General features: G+C 57.5%; 3 protein-coding genes across 7 annotated transcripts; all 3 read left to right on the top strand.

Annotated features, from left to right (window-relative positions):
* Nucleotides 1–1,142: 1,142 nt before the first annotated feature.
* MAFG (MAF bZIP transcription factor G) lies at nt 1,143–6,371 on the top strand. 3 transcript variants are annotated; one of them, XM_061479803.1, is made up of 3 exons: nt 1,143–1,300; nt 4,757–4,818; nt 4,900–6,371. In XM_061479803.1, exons 2-3 carry the CDS (start codon nt 4,783–4,785, stop codon nt 5,350–5,352), a joined length of 489 nt encoding a protein of 162 aa, XP_061335787.1. In that variant the 5' UTR covers nt 1,143–1,300; nt 4,757–4,782; the 3' UTR covers nt 5,353–6,371. The 3 variants fall into 3 exon arrangements, with proteins under 3 accessions (XP_061335787.1, XP_061335789.1, XP_061335788.1); XM_061479805.1 differs by lacking the exon at nt 1,143–1,300 and adding an exon at nt 1,534–1,558; XM_061479804.1 differs by lacking the exon at nt 1,143–1,300 and adding an exon at nt 1,633–1,797.
* A 2,112-nt stretch (nt 6,372–8,483) lies between these two features.
* Nucleotides 8,484–12,780, top strand: SIRT7 (sirtuin 7). The gene is made up of 10 exons (XM_061479847.1): nt 8,484–8,625; nt 8,691–8,828; nt 9,400–9,504; nt 10,455–10,525; nt 10,622–10,694; nt 11,153–11,251; nt 11,713–11,949; nt 12,192–12,272; nt 12,367–12,473; nt 12,558–12,780. The coding sequence occupies exons 1-10, from the start codon at nt 8,530–8,532 to the stop codon at nt 12,763–12,765; spliced, it is 1,215 nt and encodes a 404-aa protein (XP_061335831.1). The 5' UTR covers nt 8,484–8,529; the 3' UTR covers nt 12,766–12,780.
* A 34-nt stretch (nt 12,781–12,814) lies between these two features.
* Nucleotides 12,815–22,587, top strand: PCYT2 (phosphate cytidylyltransferase 2, ethanolamine). 3 transcript variants are annotated; one of them, XM_061479853.1, is made up of 13 exons: nt 12,815–12,966; nt 13,284–13,372; nt 14,102–14,263; nt 15,953–16,019; nt 16,489–16,573; nt 17,569–17,613; nt 18,859–18,997; nt 19,606–19,688; nt 19,857–19,934; nt 20,490–20,555; nt 20,816–20,881; nt 21,336–21,424; nt 22,077–22,587. In XM_061479853.1, the coding sequence occupies exons 1-13, from the start codon at nt 12,881–12,883 to the stop codon at nt 22,165–22,167; spliced, it is 1,146 nt and encodes a 381-aa protein (XP_061335837.1). In that variant the 5' UTR covers nt 12,815–12,880; the 3' UTR covers nt 22,168–22,587. The 3 variants fall into 3 exon arrangements, with proteins under 3 accessions (XP_061335837.1, XP_061335836.1, XP_061335835.1); XM_061479852.1 differs by lacking the exon at nt 14,102–14,263 and having other exon boundaries at nt 12,828–12,966; XM_061479851.1 differs by lacking the exon at nt 17,569–17,613 and having other exon boundaries at nt 12,828–12,966.
* The last annotated feature ends 267 nt before the right edge of the window (nt 22,588–22,854 follow it).

The following is a 22,854-nucleotide window of genomic DNA, read 5'->3' as shown; positions in this document are numbered from 1 at the left end:
GCTCTGGCTAACCCCAGCTGTTTGGACTGGGTGTATCTCTTGCCTCTGGCAGTGCCCACTGGGTCCTTGCTGCCTGAGGGAGTGTGCTCAAGGTGTGCTGGCAACCTGACTGCAGATGGTTTGTCCGGGGGCGGGCAGGGGAGCACATCAGCCCACTGCTCGTCACCAGTGCTTCCCGAGTAACAGCCCAACAGCTGCTCTGGGGCCCTGTGCTCACAGTTTTCAGGGATTCAAGAGAAGGGAAGGAGGAAGGGCTGAGTATCCCAGCCGCTGAGGCTTTCTAGAGGTGCCACTGCACAAAGATTCCATGGAGGCAAGTGAGTGCTGCATGTTCCTCCATTCCCATCTCAGGAGCTGAAAATGAAGAGGAATAATGAAGAAGGATTCCATTTGGCTGATCTGATAAAGTGTGATGCAGAATAAAAGGTGGGATGGCCACCCCTCTGCAGAGAGGCTTCTGGGCTGCCCTTGTGTACCCCCAGTGAGGCAGAGCTATAGATGAGCTTCCTAGATGCTGTAGAGCCACGACTGAGCTGGTCAGCAGCAGGGGACACCAGCCTGTCAAGGTCCAGGAAGGAGCCCTCAGGGCTCGAGCTCACAAGTCCCGAGCACAGCAGGGAACAGCGGTGCCGCTCTGAATGACCAGGGCCGGGCCTATTGATGTGGCCTTAACTCCCAGTTTCATTGCTGATGTTCCACTTGCCCTTCACTGCTGCACTCATCTTGCCAGCGCTGCTTTGTTCTAGCACAGCAGTTAGTTCAGCTGGCAGCAGTATTCCTGCGTTATGGACCCACCGTGACGGGAGCAGAGCTGGGACCACCCTGAGCAGCGGGTCCTGACCCCGGGGAGTAGGAGCCAGCCCCGGTGTTGGCGCTTGGCCCGGAGCAGGGGGGCTGCTGCAAAGCACGCTGCTTGGTCAGTGCCTCCGCTGGGGCCCGCCTGCTGCTCCGGCAGGTTCAGCAGCTCCAGGATGCTGCGGGTGCAGCCGAGGAGCCGGTTTCGCCGCGGAAGGCCGGAGGCTGCACCAGAGAGGCCGGGAGGCCCACCGGGGCCTTGGCGGGGGGAGCCGGCACCGGTCAGGCCATGAGGCACCGCCGGTCACCGCCGCCGCCGCCCCTTTAAGGCGCGGCCCCCTTAAGGCCCGGGGCGGTTGCGTCGGGCGCTTCATGAATGGAGCCACGTGACCCAAATATCACGTGACGCGTCCGTGAGCGGCGGCAGCGGCGGCGGCTCGCGGCGTCCCGGTCCCCCCCAGCGCGGCCTCCCCGCCCGGCCCGGCCCCGGCGGCCCCGTGAGGAGGTGAGACCGGAGGGCGCGGCTCGGGCGGCGGGCGCGGCCCTCGCACCGGGTGGGGGGGGCGGGCCGGTCTCCGGGGGCGGGCCGGGGCGGGGCGGGCGCGGCGGGCCCGGGATGGCGGCCGGGCCGCCGCCGGTTGGCGAGTGTACCGCGGGGCCGTGGCCGCTGACTCACGGCGGGGTTCCGGGGCCGTGACCGCCCGGCGCTGCCCGCCCCTGTCTGCTGCCCCGCCCGGTTCCCCGCCCCGCGGCCGAGCAACAGGTGCGTGGGGCCGACAGCGAGCACCTCGGGCGCGTCCCGCCCCGCCCTTCCCGGTCCCGTGCACTCTGCGGCCCGGCGGCCCGGGCCCGCCTCTCCCGCGCCCGCTGCTCCTCCGGCCTCTCAGCTCCCCCACTCCGGGCGGCGGCTCTCGGCGGGTCCCGGGCGGGGCTTCCTCAGTGACCGGCTTCCTTCGCCGGCCGCGCCGCTGGCTTCCCTCTCGTTGGGTGCGCCTCTGGGAGGTGGGCAGGCAAAGGAGGGTCTGGAGAGGGGGGCGAGTCACGGAGGTGTCGAGCTCCTTTCCCTGCGCAGGGGCTTGGTCACAGGACATGCTCCATCACTCCAGCACCCATCACGGTGTAGCTGATGCCGCCTGGGAGAGGGCTGGTGGCTGAGGTGATGCGGTTCCGAGGTTCTGGCCTGCATCCTGGAGGGGCCTGTGCCTCGTGCCCTGCCAGAGGCTACGGTGGGTGCAGGGAACGGGCTGGGGCTGTGGGTCTGCTCGGTACAGCCTCCTTGGAGCTGAGCAGATCCCCTGTGTGGTGGGAAGCAAAGCCCCTTTGGTGGGACTGCGGAACAGGCTGTGGCGCCAGACTGACACAGAGCGTCAGTGTGCCCTGGGGGTCTTGCTCTCCAGAGCTGGGGATGTTTCTGACCACGGTATGTGATGTTTGAGCTGTGAGGTTAGAGGAAGGCACTGCCAAAGGCTGGAAGGGCTCTCCGGGAGCCAGCTCTTCCCTTTATCTGTGTAAGTGGCTAAATCCGGCTGGGTGGGCAGATTCCTTTATGGAAGATTGGCTGTCCAAATGGCCTGGGTCGGATGTGAGCTCACCAGAGACTCCTGGGGGGGGGGGGGGGGGGTGCACGGGGCAGGCCCAGCCCTGGCTTTGTGTGTAACTGGGGGAGTCACCCAACGCGCCTGGGTTACCGGGGGAGCTGCGGGAGCTCCGGTGCGTAAACGGAGCCGGAAACGCACCGGGAGAGCCGCGGCGAGGCAGCCCCGGGCACACCGCGCTGCGGGGCCGCTCGGGGCGCGCCCCTGCCCGGGTCCCCGCGGCGGGGCCTCCCTCCCGCCAGCGCCGTGCGGCGGAGCGGGTGACGTCAGCGTGTTTACACGGGGCTCGTGGCGGGGCGCTGACGCCGGGAATGTGGGGAACGGCGCTGGCTCATGCGCGGTGCGGGCGGGTCCGAGCGGCGCCCGGCGGCGGTGGCGGCGCGTCGGCTGAGCCTGCGGGAGCGCGTTGAGGCTGCGTTTCCTTCGGCGCCTTCCCGCGGCTCTCTCTGGGAAGCCCTCAGGAGCTCACCCGGCCGCACTCCGAAGAGCCAGGCCAAGTCTGCGCTCTCGTCTTGCTGCCAGCTCTCGGGTGTCCCGTCTGCGAGCTGCCGGACTGCCCTGCCCGGTGCAGCGCCTTTGTCTCCTTGTTTGTTTTATTTCAGCTTTGCTGTAGTGAAGGTCGTTGAGCGCGTGCCAAGCGCCTGGAAATTCCTTAGTGCCCCAGGGCAGGTCCCCTGCCCCTGCCTGCCCTGGCTTCCTGTGCGCGCCAGAGGTGCTGCAGGGATGGCATTGTTGGTCTCCCAGGTATTCCCTGCCTTCGCCCCTTTTCCCAGCAGCGGTGTCATTTGCCCCGTAGGAGCAGAGGAAATGCCACAGAATGGGAAAGAGCGAAGAATCAGGTCTACAAAGCAGCTGGCTGTGTGCCGTCTGCCCTGTGTTAGCTGCCTCTCTGCAGCTACCTCCTCTGGGCGGCAAAGTGACCCTTCCTGTGCCAGCACTGCCAGGTTCTAGCATACATCTCATATCGAGGAGCGTTGTCCTCTGGGTATAAATAGCCTGCCTCCAGGAAGGCTGGAGGCTTTGGGAACAGCTCTGCCGGTGCCCTGGGGAATGCTGACCCCATTCACCTCTAATAGGTGGTAGATGCACTGCGGGAGTCTGTGTCACAGCTGCTGGAAGAGCACAAATCCATATTTGCTGACTTGTGCATCTGTTGTTTTGGCTATAACCGTGTATCAGTGCCTCCTACACTTAGCAGAGCGGTGGCAAACTAAATTGTTGTTGACTGTTGGGCACTGAAGAGACAAAAGGGACAGAAGTGTTTGTAGGCTGTGCTTGCCTCCCAAGGAGCTGTGCGGTTCTGGCTGCCCGAGGCACAGCCATGTTGGTTGAGCAATGTCTGAGGGATTCATTCATTGGGCAGTGCAGTAGCCCTCTGAACTACAGCCTGAGGGGAGCAGGTATGCAGGGACAGAAACGGGAGCCTGTTTGGAGTTACTGTGGGAACAGGCCTGGGGGGTTTGCTGTCACTGACTCTGAAGTCCTGGGGCAGTGAAGGAGTCTGTTCTCTTTTTTTGGTTGCCCTTGCTTCCTTATGAGCGTACCTTGGCTCTGAAGCTAATGGAAGGAGAAGGTGGTTCTGGGACCAACAGGGACTCTCTCGCAGAAGAGATCAACAGCTGGGCTCAGTTTTGTGTGAGTGGGAGAAGGGGAATGCTGCTGCCGCACTGGCCCAAGACTGTGATGGGATTCCAGTGTGCCCAAGCGCTCCTTTGTGCTGCAGTGTCAGGTTGTTCTGTTCCTTGGGAAAGGTTGGGTGCAGAGCTTTGACTGGAACCTGGGTGTGCTGGCTTTCCTGGGGAGCACAAGACGTTTGGAGAGCTGTGAGCACAGCAGTGGTGTTCCCCTCTCCCGCAGGATGCCCAGTGAGCTGTGTTGTGCTCCTTGCTGAACTGCACTGGCTGCATCCCTGGGGGCACCTATGGGCTGGTGGGACTCGTGTCCTGGGGTGGTTCTGGAGCTGGAAGGGCGAGCGGAGCACCAGGGCTGCGGCTGGCAGCGGGAGGCCACGGTGCCAGTGACGCTGAGTCAGCGTGACTGGCCCTGAGCAGCGAGCCCGGACCCGGCCGCTGCTGCCAGGCTATTTTTAGATACTCATGGCTTCCGTGTACTCAGGCTCCTCCTCGTGTTTTAATTTCCCCCACCCCAAGGGAGAAACCGGCATTGCCCAAAGCCTCTGTGGGAGGGGGTTGGAAGGGCAGCGGTTCCTGCTTAGGGACAGAACCTGCCGCTTTCAGTCCGGCTCAGGCGGGCGCTTGTTGAGGGTGTTCCGGGGAGCGGTGTGGGATGTGCTGCATTGCCAGGGGCGGCCCTGCCACAGACTCCGCTGTGTCCCGGGGGGCTAACCTGACTTTCTTCCCTTCCAGCACCTGCTTGACAAGGCTGTCGTGTTATGACGACCCCCAACAAAGGAAACAAGGCCTTGAAGGTAAGGCAGGTGGATAGAGGGCTGCAGGTGGTGGGTGCATCTGCTCTAGGTTTCACAAGTGTGTGCCGCCATCTCTTCCAGGTGAAGCGGGAGCCAGGTGAGAATGGGACCAGCTTGACAGATGAGGAGCTGGTGACCATGTCTGTGCGGGAGCTGAATCAGCATCTGCGGGGCCTGTCGAAGGAGGAGATCATCCAGCTGAAGCAGCGCCGGCGCACGCTGAAGAACCGGGGCTACGCGGCCAGCTGCAGAGTCAAGCGTGTTACCCAGAAGGAGGAACTGGAGAAGCAGAAGGCAGAGCTGCAGCAAGAAGTGGAGAAGCTGGCATCAGAGAACGCCAGCATGAAAATGGAACTCGATGCTCTCCGCTCCAAATATGAGGCTCTCCAGAACTTCGCCAGAACCGTGGCCCGGAGCCCTGTGACCCCTGCACGGGGGCCTCTCACCTCCAGTATGGGTCCCCTCATCCCTGGCAAGGTCGCTACTACCAGTGTCATCACGATAGTGAAATCCAAAACGGACGCCCGGTCTTAGTGAAGCGAGAGTTGCCTCAGCTTGTCTGTGCAGGGCAGTTAGGCACAAAACCAGCCTGGAACCCCCAAAGCACAAACCCTCCTCAGATGGGTCCGGGTTCCTTCTACTTGGCGCAGGACTGGCCTGCTGATCACTCCAGTTTTGTTTTGTTGTGTCCAGATTGGTATGAGCAGTGGTGATGCGTCCCTTGTCCTGTGCAGACAGAGCCTCCCGCCCAGTGATCTGCAGCCCTCGGGCGCCCTTGGGACAAGCTGCGAGATCTTGGGTTTGTAGCCAAGGAACGTCTGTGCAGTGTGGCTGAGGGCAGGCGACGGGAGGGCTGGGGAAGGTCTGGAGGGAGGCTTTCTTCCCAGGGCTGGGAACCCTAGTTTTCAGTCACTTCCAAAGGTTTTATTTCATTACTCTTCCTGGTGGTGCATCTCGGTGCCTGACTGCCAGGCACCTGAACCTGCTGCTTTTGTCTCATTTGGTACCTGTAGTTGCCGTTGGGGTGTTCTGTGTAATAGGTTTGTATTGTTTTCTTGGTGTGCCTCTGTGCCCTGACAGTGGGTTTCCCCTCAGATGTCCGTGGCGTTAGCTGTGTGAACTAGCAGTGGTGGACAGAAGGATGCTGCTGTGCCCCTGCCTCTGCCCCAGCGCTGGGCCAGAGCACCCCAAGGGAGGGAGGGAGGGAAGGTACCATGTTGACTGCAGGCCGGTTTTGTGCCTAATGTCTTGCACTGAACAAGACCAAACTCAATAGTTGTTCCCGTGTTTTGAGGGTATCAAGTGTCTCTAGTGTGATGGTTTACACGACCAGTTTATGTGGTTAAATAGCCCTTTATTTAAAGAGAGAAAGATCATTTTAAGAGTTATTAAATTATCTAAGTTTAAAATTAAAATCAGACAGAAAAGAGAGCGTATTTATAGTCAGCTTTTTTATCTGAGAGGGTGAGAATATTTGACCATCTGAATGGGGAAATATTCTCGGAGACTTTGCTAGTAAAAAGTTAATAAATAATTTTAAAGTTTCTCATGAACCTCCCGCACGCCGTGGCTCTGAGGTTAGTTTTTATAAAGAGTTATCAGACTTTATTTATAAAACTTAGAAAAAGACAAAAAAAGAGGCAAGTCCTGTTTGATATCTTTTTGCAGTTGTACCAAAAGTGACTTATTCTTGACCTCGTTGGCTTCCGTCGTGTCCCCTCGTGTTGCGCTCTCTGTTCTCTGAGCTCGCTGTGCTGTGCTGGTGCCAGTGGCTGCCTTCGCCGTGTACTGTCGTTTTCTCGCTGCCGTTGTTTTCCCTAAGCTCAACCGAGAGATGGAGTTGGCATCTCTGCATTCTCCGGGAGGATTCTGGCACACTGGCAAAGGGGCTGCTGTTCTTGAGGGACGGCTGGTGTAGCTATTGGTGATGCCTGTCCAGAAACACGTCCCTGCAGAGGTGTGCTGTGTGAGCAGCCGGCACCGGAGCGCTGTTACCTGAATGGGGAAACCGTGCTCTCCTCTCTCCAGCAGAGCTGGCAGAGGAGTAACATAAGGGAGAACTGTCCAAGTTTAGGAAGAGGCTCATGGGATTTAACTGTGGAATTGGATCCTTCGGTCAGAGCTTGTGTCGCTCTTGGGGCTTATCTGACAGGGGACAGTGCCGGTTCTGAGTGTCTGTAGTGCTGGAAATGGAGCTGTGGCCTGGTTACTGCCCAGCCTGGTACAGCTCTTGCTTGTGAGTGTTGGAGGAGCACTCAGAGCTGCGCGACACAGCTGAGGAGCTGTTTGTGGCCAGGCTCCATTTCCTCAAATACTTTATCCCCCCTGCCCTCCCCAAAGCTTTGAGCTGATTACTGAGTAGTTGCAGAGAAGCAAGACATGGGGGTGAAGTCCATGTGAGCTCCTGGCTGCCTAGAGTCTCCTGAGTGGAGGGGACAGGCCAGGATGGCACAAGTGACGCTGCAGCCTTGTGGGAGGCAGTTTACTGTATTTGGTGGGTTTGATGCATTTTTCGCGTAGCTGATCTGGTACTGTTGTCCTCAGGGCTGAGAAGCAGGTAAACTGATGGAAGCTGCAATGTGGCAGGAGAGGAGCAGATAGTTGGTGGGCATTTCCTGCTGGAGAAGATCAGCTTTGCTCTGACTGATTGGGAGTTTAGGGAGGAGCTGTTTTGAGAGGTTTTCCCAGTCCCAGAACTTTCTGAACAGGGAGCAGGTTAGAACATTGCCTCCAGGCTTCCCTCTCCCAGCCCTGGGCTGCTTCTCGGAGCTGAAGCATGCCACTTCCCAGCTGTCGACTGGGCTACACGCTGAGCAGCACTTGGAGCTCTGGGCTCTAACCTTTGTCTTCCAGCTGGTGATGTGCCTGGAAGAGGTGAGACCTTCCAAAACGCGATGACCTCCAGTTGCTTGCGGTGTCAGCCCCAGCCCTGTCCCTCCTGGTGGCAGCCTGAGGTCAGACCTGTCCAGAGCTGAGCTCTGAACCCAGCTGGAGGCCTGGTCCTGCACTGCTGCTGGTGAGACTGTGCCGCTCTGGAGCGAGAACCAGAGCCAGGAGGGCAGAGCCGGCGGCAGCGCTCCCCGCTCCGCCCCCTGTTAGCGCTGCGCTCTGGGGAGCGGGTGCGAAGCCGTGGCTGGAGGGGCCGGTGCGGGGGTGCCGCTCTGTGGGTGCGGGGGGCACGCGGGTTCCCCGCGGGCGCCTCCGCTGTGCTCCTCGGGGGAGACGTGCTGGACCCCGGGGTGTCTCTGCAGGCGGTGCCGGGGCCGTCCCGCGGCCTCTCGTGTACAGTGTTCCGGCGTGGCGGTTCTTGTCCCGAGCTGCTCGTCCCTTTGGTTCCCTGCTGTGACGGTGTCGTGTTTTCTTTCTCCCGCCCCGGGGCCCGGGGGGGGGGGGGGTGCGGTGCCGCGGGCCCCCGGCGATTGTGTATCGTGTGGTGACTTGTGTACGGGCGCCGCTGCCCGGCGGAGCGGGCGGTATTTATTGGTAAGTTATGCCGGTATTTATTGCTGTACATAGAGCCCGGCCGCCGCCGCCCTTTTGTACGTGACAATAAACCGCTTCCAAACAGCCGCCGCCTCGCGCTTCCTTAGGGCGCGGTCCGCCGCGCCGCTGGGGGGCGCCGCCGCGCTCGAGGGGGGCGGGGCCGAGGGCGGGCGGAAGCGGCCCCGCGGGCGGCGGCGGAAGCGCGGCGCTTCCGGGGGGGGGGGGGGGATGGCGGCCGGCGGCAGCGCGAGCCGCGCGGAGCGGAAGGCGGCGGCGCGCGCCGAGCTCCTGCAGCAGGAGGAGCAGCGGGACCGGCGGAGACAGGTACGGCCCTGCCCGGCGCCGGCCGCCCCCGCCCCGCGGCCGCCCTGACCTCCCGTGCCGCGCAGGTGTCCCGCATCTGGAGGAAGCCGCCGGCGGAGCGGAGCCCCGAGGAGTGCCAAGTGCTGGGCGAGAGCGACGACATCGTCCGGGAGCTGGAGCGGCGCCGCAAGCGGCGAGAGCGGCTGCGCCGGCGGCAGGAGGAGGTGCGCGGCGGGGCCGGCGCGGGGGCGCTGGAGCTGCGGCGGGAGGAGCCGCGGTACCGGGAACGTCGCTGCTCCGCTCGCGGTTCCCTCCCTTTCGGGGCTGCCAGAGCCGTGCGGGCGCGTGCCTCGGGACCGGGAGATGGATCCGCGTGTGCTGCGATCCGGGACCCCCTTGGGCAGGAACGTGTTCTTTTCAGCATGGAAAAGACGGGGGGTGATGGGCACAGGTTATTCCTGGGGAGATCCTGGCTGGGCACGGGAGGAAAGGAGAACCGCCAGCCATTAGTATGATCTCCACAGGGAAGTGGTGGATTCCCCAGCACTGGACACTTAAGATCTGGCTGGACAGGGTGCTGGGGCAGCTAGCCTAGGTCATGCTTTGCCTGGGAAGGTCGGCCCAGATGATCCATAAAGTCACTTCCAACCTGAGGTTTTGGGATTCTGTGGTTGTTTTTCTTCGGAAGTCAGTTCTGGTAACGGTGATGGCCCTTGTCAAGCGTGCAGAGTGCTCTGCTCCCCACAGTTCACCGTATCTCAGAAACACGTGAACTTGCTCAGTTGTGTTTTCCAGGTATGTGACGAACCAGAGGAGTTAAGGAGAAAGGCCACTGAGCTGGCTGCTGCCATCTGCAGTGCCAAGCACCTCGTCATCTACACGGGAGCCGGGATCAGTACGGTAGGTTTTTTTGGGGTGAGTGGCTGGAGCTGTGGGAGCTCCTGCAGGGCTGTTGCAGTGTTGTTTGGGCTATTTTTGTGGTTTCTGACTGACTGCATGGTGCATGTTTGGAGCCTGGGATGCGGTGGGAGCACACACACCATGACAAGGGCAGTGGTTAGTTTGCATCCTGGGCTAATGCCTCCTGCCCAGGCGATTCTGAGGCTGCATCACCTCTGTGAGCATGTGAGGAATGTGCTGCTTAAATGGGAAGATCACCAGTCTGCCTCCATTCTTGAGTGTCTTTGACTGCTTTTGGTGTAAAACCTAAAACCAAATTGACTCATTAACATTGTGCTAATGGACAAGCAGGAGCAGCTGGTGTTACTGGAACTTAGCAATGACACTCAAGAAATGCTGTGATGGCCTCTGGGAAAGTGGAAATCTGGGAAAGAAGTGGCTCTTCCTCTCCTAACGTGATGTGTCACCTTTACTGATACCTGAGATGGGAACCCTACTTTCTGTCCCTTTTCTACAGTCTGTGCTGATACGGGGCACGATTCTGGGCAGGGTGTATAATGTTATGAGTATTTTTTGCTGAGTGTGAGCTGCCAGAAATCAGTCTAATGAAAGTAAGGAAAGATTCAAAAATTAAGTTCTGTGTAAGGAATGGCAATACCAAGGATCAGAAGGAGTTCTGGAGGGACTCCATAATGGTAAAATTGGAGAAAATAAATACTGGGAGTGAAAATGGGAGCTGTAAGGTAGAAGAGATGCTGAAGAAAGAAAGAACATGAAATGAAGGTTTTACTGCAATTAGGGAACCACTGCTCTAGAAACCTTGGAGTGAATTAAAAAGCCCCTGTCAGTGAGGAGTGTCTGGAGGTCCTGGGTGCGACCGGGTTGATGTGTGTGAGGACAAGGGTGTGAACCTGCTGCCAGGCCTCATTTTTTCTCCCCTGATGACACAGGCAGCTTCGATCCCAGACTACAGAGGCCCTAATGGCATATGGACGTTGCTGCAGAAAGGCAGGAGCATCAGGTAAAAAGACAAATTCCGAGCTGTGTGGCAGAAAGCTGAGGCTGAAGGAGACGTTAATGGCAATTCAACTTTATTTTTTTCCTTGCTCCTTGTCAGGGCCACAGATCTGAGTGAGGCAGAGCCCACGCTCACCCACATGAGCATCGCCTGCCTGCACAAGCACAACCTGGTAAGATGCTTTTGTTGCGCCTCACTTTTGTTCCTCTGTGTATGGTAAATAAAGCCCACCAGGGGAAAAAAAGCTTTTCATGAGGCTGCCTAACTCCCGTTTTCACTCAGGTGGCTACACGTCCACGTGTATAGATCACACATGCTCACATACAGCTGAGTGTCCCTCGGGCTTGCTCCAAGCTGTAGCCCTGGCAGCTTTTCCCCTTGTGCCTTGTCTTTCACACTGTGTGCTTGCATCTTGTGAAGCTGGGCTGGCCACAGCGTCAGCACCACTGGCAGCTCACTGATACTGCTGTCTGGCAGGAGGAGCTCTCACAAAGCTCTGTTCTCCAGGCTGCCTTATTTCCCATCCGTCCTGCACCGGGTGATTTGGTGTGTGTTGAGACACCTCATTTGAGTAACACAGTCAGTGCTGTGTGTGTGTGGTGACTGGCTCAGTGTGTTGTTCTCCTCAAGGTGCAGCATGTGGTGTCTCAAAACTGTGATGGGCTGCACCTGCGGAGTGGGTTGCCCCGAGCAGCAATATCCGAGCTTCATGGAAACATGTACATAGAGGTGAGTGGCCAGAACAGGGTGAAGTTACTGCCTGGGGTCTTCACAGGGAAATAATACAAGCTATTTATCTATCACTAGCTCAAGAAGAACTAGGAAAAGGGCTACTCTTTGCTTAGTTAAGGCCATCAGGTTTGGGATGAATGAGCTAGCAAGCACAAACTGAAGCATTCTGTCCGACTCTCGCTGTACTTGCTAAAGCTTTCTGCTTCTGTCTGTGCTTCTTCAGGCCTCCTCTGAAATCCCTCCTATGGCAAAGCTCATAGGCTCCCTGTAATTCCACTTGCTGGCTGAGGTTTTCCAAACTTTCCCTAGTTAGCATCTGATTCCTGATGATCCCTCCTAGCACCTCCACTTTGTTGTCCCCAGAAAGTGCTTTTCTCCTGAGAGCAGTGGCTGGTTCCTGGCCTCCCACAGTCTGGATGCTGGTGGTGTAACAGGGTTTTGCTTTCGTCCCGTGCCAGGTCTGCACTTCGTGTACACCCAACAGAGAGTATGTGCGAATATTCGACGTGACGGAGCGCACAGCCCTGCACAGGCATCACACTGGCAGGATGTGCCACAAGTGTGGGGCACAGTTGAGAGATACAATCGTCCACTTTGGGGAGAAGGGGACGTTGAGGCAGCCCCTGAACTGGGAAGCAGCAACAGAAGCTGCGAGCAAAGCAGATGTGATTCTTTGTCTGGGTTCCAGCTTAAAGGTAACTTTAGAGACTCGGTGAAGATTGTTAGCAGCATTCCCTCTTGGTGCTACACCTTGGTGCTGAGCAGTCTCCTCCCAAACAGACAACTGTAAACTCTGGTGTCAGGATTCGCCCACCATCTGTGATAGTCTCTCTTCCTCCCTCTTTCCCCTCCTGGTAATACATTCCTTTTCCTCTCGCCGATGCGGGTCGCTGTTCCGCGGCCGTTGGCTGTGCTCAGCACCTCTGTTTTGTGACAGGTCCTGAAAAAATACCCCCACCTTTGGTGCATGAGCAAGCCGCCGCCCCGGCGTCCCAAGCTGTACATCGTGAACCTGCAGGTGAGCGCCCTCGGCACGGGGTGGGAGGGTGCGGGACAGCCCGGGGCGGGGTGCGGGAGGTGCTGCAGCCGCGGCTCTGCTGTCGCTCCTGCAGTGGACCCCCAAGGACGACCTGGCCGCCCTGAAGCTGCACGGCCGCTGCGACGACGTGATGCGGCTGGTGATGGCGGAGCTGGGGCTGGACATCCCGCGCTACGAGCGGTGAGCGCCGCGGCCCTGCCCCGCACCCGGCGGTGCCCGCCCGGGGCCGCCCGGCAGCCGTCCCACGCTCGCCTCTCTCCTCAGGGCGCGGGACCCCATCTTCGCGCTGGCCGAGCCGCTGCGCCCCGGCGAGGAAGGGACGCACTCGCGGAAGCCGGTGGCGCCGCCGCCGGGCGCCGAGGAGCCGCCGCGGAGCGAGGAGGCGCCGCGGGAGCAGCCGGGGCCGCCGGGCCGGGCCGGGGGGTGGCTGGGCCGCGGCTGCGCCAAGGGCTCCCGGCGCAGGAAGAGCTGAGCGCGGGCGGGGCCGCGCCCCAAGATGGCGGCGGGGCGGGCGCGGGGCGGGGCGGACGGCGGCCCCTCCGGTGGCTGTGCCGCGGGCGCGCGTTGCTGCCCGTGACAGCGCGGCCATGCTGCGCAACGGGGCGGCGGGCGGCGGCCCCGCGGCGGGCGGCAGGGCTGCGGCGCGGCCTGTGCGCGTCTGGTGCGACGGATGGTGAGTGCGGCGGGCGCGGGGCCGGGCTGTCGCGGGGAAATAAACGGTGTTGCCTGCGCTGGTGCCTCCGGCTCCTCTGTGACCGCGGCCGGGCCTCGGACGGGACCGGGCTCCCGCGCGATTTGTGCGGCGGCGGGAGAGGAGCCCCCGCCGGGCCGTGCCCTGCTTCGCCCGGGGCTGGGTGCAGCGGGACCGGGGCGCTGCGGCTGCCCCGCGGAGCCCGGCGCGATGTGGCAGCGCTGCCCCGTGCGGGGACGGTGACCCCCGACCCGCGGGCCGGCTGCGCCCGCGGGCTGACCCGGCCGCTGTGTTTGCAGCTACGACATGGTGCACTACGGGCACTCGAACCAGCTGCGCCAGGCGCGGGCCATGGGCGATTACCTGATCGTCGGCGTGCACACGGACGGTAAGAGCGCTGCCCCTCGAGTCGCGCAGCGGCGTCACCCCGAGAGCGGCCCCCCCGGCACAGAGCGGGCGGCCCTCGCCTCCCCGGGGAGCAGCAGCCTCCAGAGAGCGGCTCTTCCCTGGGCAGGGGAGAAGGGCTCCCCCTTTCCCACTTTCTGGAGCGAGGTTCCGTAGCTCCGAGCTCTTGGGTTTCTCTGAGGCGTGACCCGTGTCCCGTGCTGTAAAAACAACTGCACCAGCTGAAAACCTCGCTGGTTCTGCTGTCGCAAACTATAGAGCTGATACTCCAAGGCACATCAGTGTGTGGAGAGAACTCGTTGTAGCCCATTGGGAAGTTAAGTGCGAAGAGCTGTTTCTTGTGTGTGAAGACCGATTTTAAATTGGTTTATGGATGCGTATTTTCTAGCATGAAGCTGTTGTTTAATGGGAATTTTCCCTTGGGGCTGCCAGGCGGTCCAGGTACCTCCCAGTAGCAAGCATCTGGGTGCAGGGAGGCACTGGGTCCTTCTGCCTTCCGAGGGAATTCCAGTGACATGCTTAGGAAATGCAACTGAATTGAAATCCTTTCTGATCTAGCTGAGGCTTCCTCCTCTACCCCAAACCAGCTCCAAGCTGAGTATGAGTCCATGATGCAGTTCACCCACCCGTGAGATGAGTGAGGCTCCTGTAGGAGAGCATCTTCATAGCTGTGGTACATGCTTCTAATGGGGCTTTTCTGTTTCTTGCTCAGAGGAGATTGCCAAGCACAAGGGCCCCCCTGTCTTTACACAGGAGGAGAGGTACAAAATGGTGCAAGCCATCAAGTGGGTGGATGAGATTGCTCCAGGAGCTCCCTATGTCACCACACTGGAAACTCTGGACAAATATAACTGTGACTTCTGTGTGCACGGTGGTGAGTGATATTCTGAGGTGTTCCATTAACAGAGACCCTGTGGGGCTCGTGTGCTGCAGGCTGAGGAACGTGATGGCCAGTGGGTACATCGTGTGCAGGGATCTGCTTCCTGGCTCCTGACCTGCTGTGGTGGGGAAACACGGCTGTGTGCCAGGCTTAGCATGCTGGGTACCCCAGGGGTGGCCACATCCCTGGGCTATAAGCAGCCCTCTCACTGACAGAGGGGACGTGCTGTCTGACAGCTATCCTGAGGTTGCCCTTAGCGCTAGCAGAAATCTGTGCAGACCTTAACGTGAAAAATGCTGTTAAAAGGTAAATGCAGAAATACAGTTGTGTTTAAATCTACTTATCCTGGGATGAGATCAGATCTGGAAAGCTGCTCTCCCTTTATCCAGCTGATAAGCTGTTCAGGGGCTTAGCTGAGTGTGTAGTCAGAGACCCAGTTCCTATTGGGAACACTTTTCAGTTTACAGTCACTGAAGAGCACCTGTGTTCTGGGAAACATCCTTGCCCTTGCACTCTGTCCCTTCCTGGGCCTGCTGCTTGGATTCACGCAGCCTCAGCCCTTCCCCAGCCCCTCGGGAGGTGTTCTCTCGGTTTGATCAGGAGGAGTCTTTGCACTCATGTCAGGGATCTTCCTCATCTGATCCCGGCGCCTGCCATTGATTAGCCAAGTATTTCACTAAGTGTACATAAATCGTTAATCCTGTGAGACAGACGAGCTTTTTCACGTGGACAGGCTGATTATCAAATTCCCTGTTAACTTAGTTACGTGTCCTGAACACGTTTGGGGTGCGTGACCCTTCCTAGGCTCAGCGGGGGATTATGGCAGCAGAGCTGCGCTTGTGGCCTTTGCTCCGGTTGCCCTGTGCTTATCCCCTCTGCCAAGTCACTCTGTACTTGCACCTGGGTGATGCCCTCACGCTGCAGCTTTGCCAGGTTGTGTTGATGCAAAGATAAGTTTTGCAATAGCTGAGCTGAACTGGGAGGGTGACAGGCACAAACCCACTGTTTGTGCCCTCTCCTGGCACGCAGGGCTGCGCTTGCAGCATGTCCTTGTGCCCTGACGTGAGGGTGTGGGGTTTAGGACTCCTGTCACCCATGAGCTGCCAGCGCCTGCTATGAACAGGCTGTTCTGCCAAATGAGAATGGGTTTTCACTTGTGAAGACTTTGCACTGTCACTGAGAGTAAGTGAGAGGTGGTTTTGTAGAGTGAGTTGGGAACTGTGGCAAAGACAAACCAGAGTTAACTCTGAGGAAGGGTAGCTCCATGTGGCTGTACAAGTGTCATCGCTGCAGGAAGGAACTGGCTGTTGGAGGGCTATTAAATTGGCTGGAAAGGTTGTAACATGAGCCAACAGCCAAAAGCAGTCCTGGGGATGTGAAGGTTGAGGTGCTTTTTGGTAGGCTGATGGGGGCTGCTCATTGTCATTCAGGCAGTAATTCAGTCCTGGCTGCTGCTGGTGTCACTGCAAGGGCAGCTGGCTCTCATCTTCTGGGCTACCTACAGAACAGTGGGCTGGATGGCTAATGGTGATCAGCATGCAGGACTATGCTTGTCTCTACAGATGGAGTGGTCTTGCAACCCCCTGGCGTTCCCGTGGGATGCAGGATGTATCCCCCTGCCATCAGAGCAGCTACTGTGCAGCAGGGCTTGGGTGCGGTTCTGAGGCTTTTCTCTCTCTGCAGACGACATCACGCTCACGATAGATGGCAAGGATACCTATGAGGAAGTGAAGGCTGCGGGGCGATACAGGTAACCTGCGGCTGCTCCCCTTCCTCCCCTGCTTTGGGCAGAGTTTCTGAGAGTTTGTGCCCTGAAGGGGATCAGATAAACCACAGCTGTCCCCGGGTTACACTTGAATTTAGCTGTGTTGTGTGCCAGAGCTTCAGTTGGTTCTATCACTGTGGCTGTGGGAAGTGTTGCAGCCTGGCAGCTGGTGGGGCCTGCCTGGTCCTGGCAGAAGCTAGATCTGGCCTCAAGGCTTCATTGGGGGTTGGCTCTTCTTGGGAGCCTGTGCAAGGTAAGCTCTGCTCATGTGAGCAGTTGCTGTAGGGTGAAGAAGATAACAGAGGCTCAGTGAATGGATGCTGTACTTTATATCAAGAGCAGGTAGAAGCACAGCCCCTCGTTTGGGTTTGTCAAGTGTTGTGTGGTAATGGTGGGAAATGAGGAGGAACACCTTCCTGTGGCTTCTGCTCTATCTTTGCTTGTCTTCCTGCAGGGAATGCAAACGCACCCAAGGTGTGTCCACCACTGACCTCGTTGGCCGCATGCTGCTCATGACTAAGGCTCACCACAGCAACATAGTGAGTCACAGGGCTTTGGGTGGGAGTTCAGAGTCCTGGGCATTTGCCAGCTCTTTCCTTTTGCTGTCCCAAATGGCAATGGAGCTCCTGGGCCTGGCTCCTGGGTGCAGGGAGAACTGGCAAGCTGATTATGGGCAGTGGCAGCAAAACAACCTGCTTATGTTTGCTTAAGCCTGCCTGAGATCACAGCGATCTCAGCCCGTGCTGCTTTGGAGAAGGGGGAGGTTGAGGGGTGTTGAAAGCTTCAGTCCTTGGTGACTGGCCTGGGAATCAGGGAATGTTACAGGCACTACAGGCTAGCCTGTGCCTTCCCCGGGGGTGAAGCTGCACCCTGCAGCCAGGTTGATCCATCACCCCTGTGCTGCCACAACTGGAAAGTCCTCTTCCTTCCCACTGAGCTGCATGCTTCTGCCTCCTGCTGTCTCTAGTCTGATCAGACCTGCCTCGAGTCTCTTCAGTTCACTACATGCTAGATAGCTGATGTAGCCAAAGGAAAATAAAGGAAGTAGTCATATGGTGGAAGTTCCTATATAACTGCAGGGACAAGACAAAGGACCAATTCAGGGATCAGGGGAGATCTTCCAGTTTGCTGAGCTGTTAGATTGGCTTAGATGGACTTCAGAAGCTCACCCCATGCCATGGTGCAGTGCTCTGGCTGGCCGCAGGGATCTGAGCCCATCTCCAGTGGAGTGTCTTTGGAAGTAGGAGGGACACCGTCCTCTTAGGGGCTTGCGTTGTTGTGGGAGGACGTAGGTTTGAAATGCTATCAGGTCTGCAGGTTGGGCAAGAGCCACCGTCACTGCGTGGTGCCAGGCGGGGATCAGATGAGGACACGATTCATCTGACTCACGCTGGGACACGACTCTGGATATGAACTGGTTTGTCAGTGTTCAGAGCCAGGGATCTGGTGTGCAGCCTGGGCCACCCACGGCCATGTTCCTGGTCACGTGAGCTATGTGAGTGCTTCAACATTGTGACTCTTTATCTCCCTTCAGGATGAGGACCTAGACTATCGGAAGCACACTGACAACTTTGGGAAGGTAATGTGAGTTCTGGTCACGGATGTCTCGTTGTTGTCCTGTCCAAGAAGGATTCCAAATGTGCTTTCAGCCTCTGTTGCAGGCTTGTTTTCCACCCCGTATTTAGTAGCAACCTCAGTAAGCGTTTGCTGCTCGATAAAGGAACTGCTGTAGTTAGTGAAATAGGTGTGGCCGTGCAGGGCCAGAGGGTGAAGTGTCCTTCAGCGATGCCATGGAGCTGCTGCACCCATTGAGCCTTTGCTGGTGTTCTGGCTTGCTTGTACGTTCTTAACCGCTGTTCTTTCGGGTCCCAAGTGCCTGCAGGGACAGCCCAGGGAGAGCCTCTGTGGATGCTGCTTTCAGTGCTCATGTTCTCAAAGGTGTTGCATCAGGTCTGGGAAGTGTCTGTAGCAGGCACGCGGCTAGCATGAGTGTGCTGCAGGACTTGTGTGCCTGGTGGAGCCGTCCTGGGTCCGGCTCAGGCTCGCACTGCCTCTCAAGAGCTGTCAGCCCTCCTCTGTCCCTGGGTGTTGGACTGTGCCCGATTAACAAGTGCCAGTACTTAGAGCTTTACTCGAGCTTTTACTCACAGGGGGTTTGCTGGTTGGGCTGAGTTATCCTCTCTGTTCCCCACCACGTTGGGGTGTTTGAGCAGCATGAAGGGTCTGTTGCTGCAGCATGGCTGTTCCCTGGTGCTTGGATCACCAGGTTCCTGCATGGCCCCACGCTGAGCCCCCTTTGCATGCTGTGTGTGCCTGACTTGCCCGCTCTCGCCGGGGTTGTCTTTGTTCTTGCCAGTCTGGTAGAGCCCAAGCTTTAGGGGTCAGGAAGGTGCCCGAGGGGGTGACCCAGTGCCTGTTCCCAAATCTGATGTGTGGGGGGCTAAAACTCCATCCTCGGTTTCATGGCACTGGTATCGGCTCCTGCTGGAGCCAGGGGGAGGCTGCTGGAGGCTGGAGAGGAGCGAGGGTAGGTTGTGTGTTACTGAGCCTTGTCTCTCCTGGCAATCCAAACCTGCCCTGTTGCTTTCCTCCTTCTTGAGCTTTCTCCTCGGCATCTCCTGAGCTGGCTGTCAGGGACGATTTGCACCGTGTTTGACAGAGCAAAAATGGCCTTTGAGATTGCTGAGCTCTTTGGTGCCAGGAGCGTGGGAAGTCTGAGCTGCTGAGAATTGTGATACTTGCAAATTGCCTGCGGCTGCGTCTGTGTTGTCCAAACCCCTCCTGGAGCCTGGAAAGGAGACGTGTGTGGGGTGTGTTTTCCCAGGGACCAAAGGGTCACAGTCCTTGGACGGGCGTCTCACAGTTCCTGCAGACATCTCAGAAGATCATCCAGTTTGCTTCAGGGAAGGAACCACAGCCCGGAGACACCATCATCTATGTGGCTGGAGCCTTCGACCTGTTCCGTATCCTGGACTTTGTTTTGTCAGGAAAGCAGCACTGGTCTTTCAGTTTAATGTTCTCATGTTCTGAGGCGCCAGACCAGGATATTTGTCTCTTTTTTTTTTTTTTTTTCCCCTTTTCCTTTCTTTCTCTCTCTGTAGTTGTGCAAGTGGGGGTAGGCAGCATTCTCACTGCCTTAGTTGCAGGACACTGAGGAAGGAGCTGTAGCTGCTCTCTAGAGAGGTTTGTAGCTGTTGGAGGATGGCAGGGAGACAGGTGGTTGCTCTCCCTGCTCTAGTGATCACACTCCAGTCCCCCCGAGGGCTGGCGTCATGGCCCAAGCACCTGCCCGGGCCACCTGCAGCAGTCTCAGAGGCACTGAGCCAGAACACCCAGATCAGGTAGAAATTCTGCACAGAGGCAAAGTTGAGTCCATGTGATGCAGAGCTGGAGAGGTCTGGTTTTTGCCCAGGACCTGTGGAGGAAGGAGGCGACTGGATATGGGCAACGAATAATGCAGAAATCGAATCCATAGGATTTATGTCTCCCACTGTGGTTTTCCAGTGTATCTGTTTCTGTCTCCCTTTCCCTGTTTTCTGTGTTAGTTTCAATTCCTTAAAGTGTTCTACAGATATTGGGCACGTAGATTTCCTGGAGAAGGTTCACCAGCTGGCAGAGAAACCCTATATCATCGCTGGGCTGCACTTTGATCAGGTCAGTATAATGTTGTCCAAAGACAGAGCATCTTGGCCCCTGTTCTTTCTGTGCTCAAGAAGCCGGGAACAGGATGTGTTGGCCAAAACAGGGTTTTCATGTTGGGAGAAAGTGAGAGGGAAAGGGGTTGCTTTGTCTCTCTTTAACTGTGCCTGGTGCTTTGTTTAGGAAGTAAATCGTTACAAAGGGAAGAACTACCCCATCATGAACATCCATGAGAGAACACTCAGTGTGTTGGCCTGCAGGGTAAGTGCCTCTTGGGTTGGTGTCTCTGCACCATTTCAGAACTTGCCTGGAGCTTGGTGGTGGTCTCCTGTAGCCAACAACCTCACGCAGGTTCTTTGGCATGTGCTGGGGAAGCATAGACGGGTCACTTCAGGCTGCCAGAGGAGCTGGTGTGCTCTCAGGAGTCGTCCCTGGGCTCTCCTCTTGTGCTGGCTAACCTGAGCTATTGAACTCCCCCACCTCTGGTTAGCAAAGGCAGCAGGGAAGAAAATTCCAGGGAAAGAAATATGGGGAGGCCCAGAAGTGTGTTCTCTGAGCTATAAACTCCTGAATTTGCTGTATATACTTTACCAGAAAGCATATTCTGTAGTGGAACTAAAAGATGCTGTGTGACAAGCAGTGGCTGCTAAACCTCCTTCCGTGTTCCATTGCTTGAGTTCCTACCTCTCTAACTGGCTGACCTGCTTAAGGATGTTCATGAAGCAGGCTGGCCCCTGGTTTGGGGGTGTTGGTTTGTGGTTTTGGGGTGTGTTTGTTTTTCCCAAATCTGGACTCTTTACCTCATTTTTCCTCTAGTATGTCTCAGAAGTGGTGATTGGAGCCCCCTATGCTGTCACTGCTGACCTGCTGGATCACTTCAGGGTGAGTCTTTGCATATAGATGGATGTGAAGATGTTGGGTGTGATGTGCTTGGGGAACTGAAGTGGTGCAGTAAAACACAGGGGTGTAGAGGGGAGAAGGTACAGCTCAGCAGGGTTACTGGCAGTGCCAGATGCACCACCAGGGCCAGTACAGGAGGGGTGGCTTTGCTGGTCTCCAGGCTGTGCTGCAGCAGGTGCAGTGGCAGGGAAGGTCCTTATGCATTTTATGGGTCTTGTCAACAATTTTGTATCCTTCTCCAGGTAACACTTGTGTGTCATGGGATGACAGAGGTGGTGCCAGACAAGGATGGTTCTGACCCATACGAGGTAAGGCGCCAGCTGCTGTTGGCTGTGCTGCTTTGTCAGCATTGGATAGAGGCAGTGTGGCTTCATGTTCCCGAGCTGGGAACTTGTATTGCAGAGGATGCTCCCAAGCAAGTGCAGCACAGGTGAGCCTGATTTTCATCCATCCTTGAGGGTGGCTGCTTGGAGCAAAGGTGTAAACAGCTCTGTTCTTGCAGTCCCTCTTTGGTTTGCCTGTTTCTGGTGCCTTCATGGCAGAGTGAGAAATCCTGTAGCCTTTGCTCTATGCCAGTCCTGGGCAGCTCCCACAAACATAAGGCTTTGCTTTCAGCAAGTAGTTATCCTGCCTCCTAGGAATCATTTTGTGTTGTGCCTGGCTGGGTGCCCTAGAACCTGCCATGGCTTCTGCTCAACATCCCCTGCTGAGCTGTAACCCTGAGCGTGTCTCCCCAGCTCAGTCTGCTGTGTTTGTCCACAGGAACCGAAGAGACGTGGCATTTTCCAGCTCGTGGACAGTGGCAGCAACCTCACCACAGATCTCATTGTGCAGAGGATCATCAAGAACAGGTTGGTTTTATCTCCCAGTTCTGTCACATACTGTACTGACCAGCTTGCGTGAGGACTAATGAATGGGATCAAACAGGGAGAGGAGTGGTTACCTAAAGGCACAGAGTCAGTAATTGGTCCTTCATCTGCCATAGCTTGGGGAGGCTGCCTAGATGTGGATGTACTGGACTGCACAGGGAAAGGAACAGCTGAACTCCACTGTGTCAGTGTGTGTCACTGTGTTTTACTGGTCTTCCTCTTCCTCTATCAGTGATAAAATTCCCTTGCTCTATTCCCAGGGGGAAAGAGCATGTTGCTTCTTTCAGAGCTTTGCTCTTTTAGGCCTGAGCCCTTTGCCTTCAGTAACCTTGGCTCAGTCAGTGGTAAATTTGGTTTTGGTATTATTAAATGGTCTGTTCCAGGACAGGCCAAGCACGGAGCAGCAGCGTCTGCTGCTGGGGCAGAAACAAGTGGTGTTTGCCCAGTGTGGGAGCCTGTGAAGTGGTGGGAACAGTTATGGGAAGCTCTGGGTGCTGGCTCTTGAAAGCAGTTGGGAGGTTACTGGTGGTTTCTGAAGCGCTCTTGGAGCAGAGTAGCAGGAGCTATGGTGCTCCCCTGCTCCAGCTGAGATAGAGATGGATGAGAATTTCATGGCATTTTGTGATTGATGCAGGCTGGAGTTTGAAGCTAGGAACCAGAAGAAGGAAGCAAAAGAGCTGGCTGTGCTGGAGGCCATGAGGAGACTGGAAGAAGAGAAGCACTAGGCCAGCAGAGAGCTGGTGTGTGGGTCACAGATCGCCGCAGCCTCACCTCTTGGGAGCAGACAAGCTCTTGGAGGGGACCCCTGGACGGGGACCCCGCTGCTGGTGCGCAGGGTGTGCTGTCTGCCCTCTCCTGGCCTAGCTCCTCCTCCAGTAACTGCAGCCAGTGAGGCCAGAGCCTGCTGCTGCTGCTGCCTGGTTTCTCCTCCATCAGCCCCTTTCCAGGGGAGAGATGACAGGGAAAAAAAAAAAAAAAAAAAAGTAAGTTTTAAAGGTTTTAATTCTAACCCATGTTTTAACCCCTTGATGTGCTTTTACTGTTGCCAGTTCTGGCTTTTAGTAGGAGGGAAATGGAGCAGATGCCCAGGCCCCAGGTTTGGCTGGAGCCTGTGCTCCTGAGCAGCCTGGGGGTGGTGGTGGGAACGGTCACCCCGGGGACGGCCCCTGCACAGACAGAGCTGCTGCAGCTCCAGCTGGATCTGCTGTGCCCCGGGGCCCCAGGAAGAGGCAGCAGCACAAGGGGCAGGGGCACAGGCACCCCCAGGGGCTTCCTCCACAACCTGGTGCTGTCCAGACCTGCTCAGAGCCTGGAGTCCCACCTTGTGCCCAAGGGCTTCCCTAAGGGAGGGACTGGAATTTCAGCTGAACCCAGGGCTTCTTGTAACGTGCAGCATGTGAGTCCCTGCACAG

The sequence above is a fragment of the Pezoporus flaviventris genome, unplaced genomic scaffold (assembly GCF_033815535.1).
Source record: "Pezoporus flaviventris isolate CSIRO_AGI_PZ_B2104156 unplaced genomic scaffold, CSIRO_AGI_Pfla_v1 ptg000158l, whole genome shotgun sequence".
NCBI lineage: Eukaryota > Metazoa > Chordata > Aves > Psittaciformes > Psittacidae > Pezoporus > Pezoporus flaviventris.
This window is presented reverse-complemented; position numbering and strand designations above follow the sequence as displayed.